The sequence below is a fragment of the Acyrthosiphon pisum genome, chromosome A2, assembly GCF_005508785.2.
Source record: "Acyrthosiphon pisum isolate AL4f chromosome A2, pea_aphid_22Mar2018_4r6ur, whole genome shotgun sequence".
Lineage (NCBI taxonomy): Eukaryota > Metazoa > Arthropoda > Insecta > Hemiptera > Aphididae > Acyrthosiphon > Acyrthosiphon pisum.
This window is the reverse complement of record NC_042495.1, coordinates 111,172,618-111,180,736: the sequence shown is the minus strand read 5'-3', so window position 1 is coordinate 111,180,736 and position 8,119 is coordinate 111,172,618. Positions and strand designations below refer to the sequence as shown.

At 27.3% G+C, this 8,119-nt stretch overlaps 1 protein-coding gene across 1 annotated transcript in view; it reads right to left on the bottom strand.

The window, feature by feature from the left end:
- The window catches only part of LOC100163212 (gametogenetin-binding protein 2-like), a gene marked incomplete in the record, with an annotated part of 10,106 nt that overhangs the window by 1,510 nt on the left and 477 nt on the right, over positions 1-8,119 (bottom strand). The window contains 9 exon segments of the mRNA XM_001942814.5: positions 2,203-2,704; positions 2,790-2,876; positions 2,943-3,062; positions 4,872-5,027; positions 5,102-5,276; positions 5,333-5,536; positions 6,370-6,585; positions 6,656-6,802; positions 7,519-7,718. Coding sequence (XP_001942849.3) covers positions 2,203-2,704; positions 2,790-2,876; positions 2,943-3,062; positions 4,872-5,027; positions 5,102-5,276; positions 5,333-5,536; positions 6,370-6,585; positions 6,656-6,802; positions 7,519-7,718 — 1,807 coding nt within the window.

Genomic DNA, 8,119 nt, shown 5'->3' with positions numbered 1-8,119 from the left:
AACTTTGAATATTTATAACTCATAAACTACTCACCCCAAATTCGATTTTCATGTATCAAAATATTAAGAAAAATATTCTGCTTTGGAATATAAAATTAAAACCCTATGTTGTCATTCAAAAAAATAAAAAACTTAAAAAATTATAAGGATAAAAAATATTTAAAAATATAATTTTTTAAGAAAAACGTTGTTTTATAAGCGACTTGAAAGTATGTAAAAAAATATTTTTAAAAAAATTTACACTTTTTGAAATAATGAGTTTTGTTTGATAAAAGAATCACCTGTATAATAGGTTATTTTACATATTGGTAAACTAAATTTAATCTTGTGAATGCTATACAGTATTTATTTGTATCACTAAAATACTGAATAATAAATAAAATTAATTAAACTATATAAAATAAAAATTTTAATATATAATTTTGTATATTTCCATACCTACTAACATAAATTACAAATATATTAATAAATATTAAATATTAATTTGTAGTTACTAAACAACAGTGTAGTAAGTTTATAAAATTAAAAATTAATTAATTAAAAGATAGAACAATATTAAAATATAAATAATTAGCCTTTGTAGGGTGACCATCTAAAATTGTATTTTAAATATTGGTAAAAAGGAAAATGGTATGAAATTGAAAAAAAATTACTTTGTCTTACCTAAAACAAGAAAACAGAAACATCTTGGTATCAAATAACTCACTATAATACAGGTCGGGGTAGTAAAACGGCCAATTTTCAATATTGGTAGAAGATTAGAGAACTCAGTAATATAATATTATGTTTATGTGATGTGGCTAATGTGGGTAGTTTTTTTCAAAGTGCATAATGCCCATAAACCTTGAAACATTGATGAATTGAATCTGATTGGAAAACAACATTTGTGAAGAAATGTGCGGTACACAGAATGAAATTTAAGAAGACCTCAAGAATGTTTGAAAAAGACTGCTTATTTTGAGACAGTTGTTTAAAAAATAACTGATGTGACCCTCATTTTAATATACTAATAATTGATTTTTAATCATATAACTTTGAAAATCGGCAGTTTCATTGTACCAACAGTCCACAGTACCACACTGTATATTAACAAACCAAAAATGAATAAATGTAATTTTGGTTACATGTAAAATAAATAAAAATATACTGATAATTAATAAAATATTATTGATTATCCTATATCAGTAAAAAATGGGTAAGTGCAGCAAGGTGGAGTAGGTCAGTGGTGGTAGAAGTTTGTCCATCGTCTCTTTGGTCCTCTGACAGAATATTATATTATTACAGTCTTTGATTTGAATGCAATGATTGCTTTCAATAAAAAAAGATTCTGAGCGGACAAAAGAAAATGTATGAATCCTAAATATCCATTATTAAGTGACCATTAATTGTGTATACCTAATGAAGATTAGGTAATTTTTAAATTTTATTCGTTTCTATGGTAATAAACAACCTTTGGGGAAAAAAAGGGTATTTTGATGGTATTCCCGTGGCGTTAATAGAATATTGAGAAAATCTAAAAATAACCTCTCTAAAGTACCATCTTGATCCAATTTTCTAAAAGATAAGATACTATATATGTTGAAATCAAAGCACTCCTTCTGGTAAAAATTTTGTTTACAGGATAAAAAAAAAAACAAACATCATTGTAAAACCATTAGCAACCTAACTCCGCTCAGAATCTAAAATATTTGTTACATGTTCATAATATAACCATTGAGTATAATATATAGTATAAATAATATTATAAGAAAATACTAGAATATACTCAATGATACTACTTATAATTTAATTTTAGTTAATTTATACTTATTGGATTTAGACTTTTATGACAGAGGTCATTAGCTTGTAAAGTTAGTAGGGTTGATACGGTAAGGTTAGAATGGTTGCAAATACTTGTATGTATGGCAAGGTTTTTGTGCACTATGAGCTCAGGTGGTCACTAATGGCAGCGGCCGTTACTCTTAGTCACGTTGCATGACAGATAAAAGCCAACGCACCGTGCCAAGCCACATACTTAAAATATATTATCAAATAAGCAACTGCACTTTGTTAATAAAAATAGCTTTAAATTTAATTTGTATATATTGTAAATTGAAATTTATATATTATTTAGAACTAATTATGATGGTGCAAAAATAAATTATCCAGTCATAACATTTGAGCTCTATTTAGCATATTTATTCAAAAATATCATTGAATTACCTGAGTGGTTACAAAATCCTTCAGAGCACGCCACATCTGAACCGTCAGGTGAGCTAGTACTATTACTGTGGTTGTTATTTTCAGCTGATGCATAACCATAGTCTTGTGAATGGTCGCATAACGATGGACATGAACTACAACTACCAGGTAGATCATGATTGATTACACTAGACTTACAGTCGCCACCTTCTGATTGATGCTCATCAGCAGAATGACGGTCGGTCATATCTTCAATTTCAATATCATCATCCTCTTCATCTTCAATCAAATCATAAACATTTGTTTCTTGTACTTGACTTTGTAATTGAACTGGGGACTTCTTAATTTTTTTTGTGTTTTTTTTGCTGTTTTTTGACTGTTTTTTTTTATTGCGTTTTTCTTTCTCTCCGCTGCCTTTTTTCTTTTTTGATTTTCTTGTCCCTTTAGAATTACATTCAACACAGCTGCAGGGTTTAATTGGAGTTGAAACACTTTTCTTTCGGTCGCCAGACAGTTTAAGCTGCTGAAAATTTATGAATTATCCACCATTAAAAACAGCAATAATTATTTCACACAACCCAGTACTTAGTACATAAGTAAATACATACTTTTCTCACTCGTTCAATCAACTGTATGTTTTCACATGTACATTTAGTATCAACATGATTACAATTTTCATCAGAATCTTCTCTTTCCTAAAATATAAATTATATAAATATAAGTCTATGTCCAATAATACATTTTAAATGTATAAAACTCACATCAGAATGTACTCCGTCATAATCATCGTCTTCGTCATCAACATCATCCACAAAATCAATATCGTCTTCACCAAAATCAATTTCTTCTTCGTCCACATCAACACATGAACAATCATCAGCCTATATAAATAAAAAAAAGCAGGTAAGTGGATGTCATTCTGCCATACAGTAGATTACAAGTGGGTCATTGTATAATGGTTATATTAGATTTCAATTCAATGATATATTATCATTGTATAAGAAAAACGATTCTGAGCGGAGACGGTTTGTCAGGATATTTTATATTTTGTTATTATTTATTTTATCATGCAAGTTGAATTAATATTAAAATATTATAATTTTTTATTCGTTTCTATGGTGATAAACAAAGCGTTAGAAATTAAAATCCTATTTTTAGCGATTTTTCGTAATTTTTCGGTGGTTTTTCCAGTGGCATTAAATAACCATTGAGAAAATCGAAAAATGACCTCTCTAAAGTACTATCTTGATCCAATTTGCTAAAAGATAAGGTACTATATGTTGAAATCACTCGTTCTGGAAGAAATTTTGTATACAGGATATAAAAATAAATAAACACCATTGTAAAAACAATAGCTTCCTCGCTCCGCTCAGAATCTAAAATTAATGCGTAATATGAATTCAACCACCAATTTGAGATAAATAAATTAACATGCGCATACTAATTGCCTACCAAAATCAAAAAAGGTAAATTATTTAATATACATTTCCTCCCAATGTACTTTAAATTGATTTGTAAAGGAAAAATGATCTAGAACAAATTGCCTGCAAATGGCAGGTACATATTAATGTGTAGTGGTTTGTAAACAATTCAACAATTTTTAAATATCAAAATAGACCAGTGGTGTATTTAGTATTTTTTTTAGGGGGCGGATGGCAAGAATTTTAGCTTACAGATTACGATTAATATAATATAACATTAGACATGTATTTAAAGAGCCATGGGGACGGATTTGTCCCCATATCCACTCCCGTAAATACACCCCGGAAATAGACTCAAATTTATGACTTATATATTGCTACGTTTATATTAGCTTTGCAATACTCTTATGACAATTTTATTAGACAATATTTAACATACATTTTTGGTTATCATTTTTGAACCAAGTGGAAGCCCGGAGATGTTTTGAATGGAACTTGCAACTATATAGTCTTAAGATGATAAAAATAACCAAACTTTTGGACTATTTAATAGATAAGTATATCAGAGAATAATTTTTGTCTCTTAATTTATGGACAGAAAAGAGTTCTATCATTCAGTGCACAGCAAATGTATGTAAAATCTTTACATAGCATATTTAATAGCTATTTTGGGTTTCCAAACCTTGTGTTTTCAAATTTAACCAAGTTAAAACACATAATTACAAAATAGAAAGAAAATCTATTTCATTGATATTGAAAGAAGAATGAAAATAACAAGCTGTGAGTACATACAAACATTGGCTCATAAATTTAGACCTAAGCAATCACATAAGTTATAAAATATTTTTAAATATATTGTTAAAACTTAAGTAGGTAGACTATAATTTTTTATTAAAAATCTAATCATTATAATTATATGATTTAAGATTTGTATAACTATGTATAATTATGTTTTTGACTGATGTTTTGTAATACTATATATTTTTAAGTAGCTAAAAAAATTTAATTTATTTTCACTAATTTCAGTATGAAGTTTTCCTAAACTTAAAATAAAATCATAATGTTAACTATAATCATTTTTAAAATTTAAAGAATAAAGATAAATAGAATACTCATTATCATTATTATGCAAAACTGTATTTTGGTTTAGTTTTTGATTTTTTGTTAAATTCAATACATTCAATATTTAAATGTTGTCATACTTTTATTAAATATTTGTTAACATAAACTCTTTATATAATTATAACAGAATATATTAATTATACTCACATCACAACAGATTACCAACGATGGTAGGGTTTCTTTTTTTTGTGATCTTTTTTGTTTCCTGAGCCGTTTTCTTTTTTGTGTCTTTTTCTCTTTTTTTGAAAATTCATTGTAAAACTGATCTAATTTGGTAAATCCTTGTTTTACTTCAATGGCGGTCTACAAAAAAATATATTTCATTATGAAATCTGTTTTAAATTTGAGGAAAAAATTTAAATTAAGTTATTAATTACTTCAAATCTTCTGGCAAGGCCATCAATGGCTGCTGCTGCGAGAACTTGGCAAGTATATTGTTCTTCTCTAATCCTCAATTGTATTCTGTGTAATCGTTCATATACACAAATACCCAGGCATGTTAAAACCTCTTCTTGAGCAATCTCGATAGTTTTAGCATGTCGTTCCCTACGACTAATGTTTTTTCATAAAAATTATGTCAAAAAAATATTTACTAGTGTACAACTTACTTTCCCATTAATTCTGGTTCAGCACGGCTGATCAATGCACCAATATAATTAATATCAGTGTCCAAATGGACATGTTTGTCCCCGACACATCTTTTAATACCAGCATAAAGTTCTTCAATATAACCTTTTTCTTTGGACGGATCTTCTTCTTCAATAAGCAGTGCATATGCTTTCATTACTTTTGTACGGCAGTCACCACAAAATCTGATTGAAATATTTAAATTAAATTAATTGTGAAAATAATGCATAAAAGTAGAAACTGGGCATATTTGATAAGCTAATTTCAATAGTGAAACTATTATATAAATTACTATTGAATCTCGAAAGAGATGTTAATTTTTATTTCTGAAAATTTCAAATTCATGTTAATTATATTCTAAGTACCTATGGTTATTAAAAAAAACTATAAAAGCTGCACAGCAAATTAATATGATTGGTTTACTCATATATAACACAAAATATAGTTTGATATCTTGAATTCAACTCTCACACACAGAAAAATGTTTGCAGAAAAATATATTTTAAAATAAAAACTAAATGTTATTGAAATATTTGTAAGGTAGCAATCATTTTCTAATTTATTATTTTTAAAACCGATTGAAAAAATGTCTTTTTAAATTATATAATTAATAAAAACAAAAAAAGGTTTTGAGATGCCCTTGAAATGCTATCTTGAATTTTGCTATTGAGTATTTTAGTTATGCTACATGCACGAGATAACATGCATTGGTTTGGATACTAAATAGCTACAAATTAATAATTATTATAATTTAGAAATTGTTATCTTATATGACAAGATACTTTAATAATATATTTTAAGATTAATTAAAATTAATATTGATGATTTTATGTAAAATTTACAAAGAATATAATATTATTATGATTAACTGTTGCCTATTAACTAAATATAAAACTTGAATACATTATTTAAATTATTTTAAAGGCCATAAGAGTCATGAGATACTTTCAAGAGAAATAATATATAGTTATAAGACTAAAAGATTTCTAGCGCTATAACAAAAAAATATTATAATAACCTATGTTTTCTGAGATAGTTATCCAGCGTGCTTAATAAACTACTAGCTTCAATAAGCACTATTTCATCTCTGCATGGTTCAGTCATATGTCTCCATATATCTTGCCACCCGCTTGCCATTGGTCTGACAAGTCTCTGTGACTCAAGGGAATGATAAACACATCTTTTACTTTTTTTTGATTGCCTTCGACTAGATGCTATTGATGATAAGCGATTCCTTAAAAATTAAAATACATTTTGAAAATTAACTATCTAAAATAAATGTTATTGAAATTTGATTAAATTACCCATTGGTATTCTGAAGTAAATTAAACATGCATCTTTCTTCATCATAAAATTCATATCTTATAGAAATAAAGTTGTTATTAACTACAACAAGAGGAAACAATGCATTTTGACCAAGTTTGGCCATTTCACCAAATAATTTTTCAGCACTGAAAAAAAATCATATTCATAAAAATGTATTTTATTATTTTTATTCAACTTATATCTAGATATATAGGTTCTCAGGTAATTTTGACATATTACAACAACACAATATAGAAAAAATATAATAATAAAAATTGAATTATAATATATACCTTTGACATTTTGTAAAAATGGAATTTAGAATAAACCTTGAAATGAAAAAATTAATATTAAGATTTGTGGAATAATTAAATAGATGAAAAAAAAATTGATCAGTTATATCAATTGGTTTAAAATAGTAGTCAATTTTTTTATTCAAAGATAAAAATGTACAATATTATATACTATGTAGAACATCAATTATAAATGTACAAGCAATTACTACAGGAAAATAACAGCAAATGGATAAAATAGCTTTCTTGATCAATCCATTAAAATATTACGATATTATTAGAATACTTAGATTATATTATGTCATTAGTATTTATTGTAAATAAACACTTTAGAAGTTAAATTACAAATTTAAGTTAACAACAATATTGATAAACAATAACTACCTATCTTTAAACAGTTAATAGTTAAGTATAATACTTATAAATTTAAATAAAATGTCTTCTGTCTTCTTAAGATTAGAATCGTTTAGGATGATAGACTTAGGCTTTATCTTTTTACTGATAATGATCATGCTAATGGCTAACAATTAAGATTAATTTAAGTAAAAATATAATGGAATAACGCTTACCTCCTACGACACCCAACACAGTCGATACTTTCACTCATTATATCTAATATTTCTTTGATGGACACTTTTAATACATCTTGGAGTTCGCGTTTGTTTAGCATGCGATATTTTTTCACAAAACTATCTAATGATTGAAGTTTTAACGGCGGTACTTGTTTTACTTCTTGTACCAAATCTTCGTTGCTAAGATCCATTACCAACTGTGAAACAAGAGAATCAATTAAATCGAGAATCGTAGACCACAACGTTACTAGTAACAACAATACTAGTGTTAAAATTATCGTGGGTACACAAATCCAGTACAAAAGTAACTGATAGTGGTAAGACTAAAAAACAGTAAAGCTAAATGCATTGGTTTAGTTTCCAGAAATATAATACAATAATACATTGTTGTAGGTGGTACCTAATATAATAGGATAACAACGACAATGACTAATAAAAGAGGAACATCAAGCCGTTTTGACATGGAACTGTTAAGGCAGAGTTGGCTTGTAGGGACCCCGATGGTATAGGGTGTACCCGAGGGTATTATTATTGGGGGGGGGGGACATGTGAATTTCCAAAAAAAAACTAATTGGGGGGACGCGGGAAGGGGGGGGGG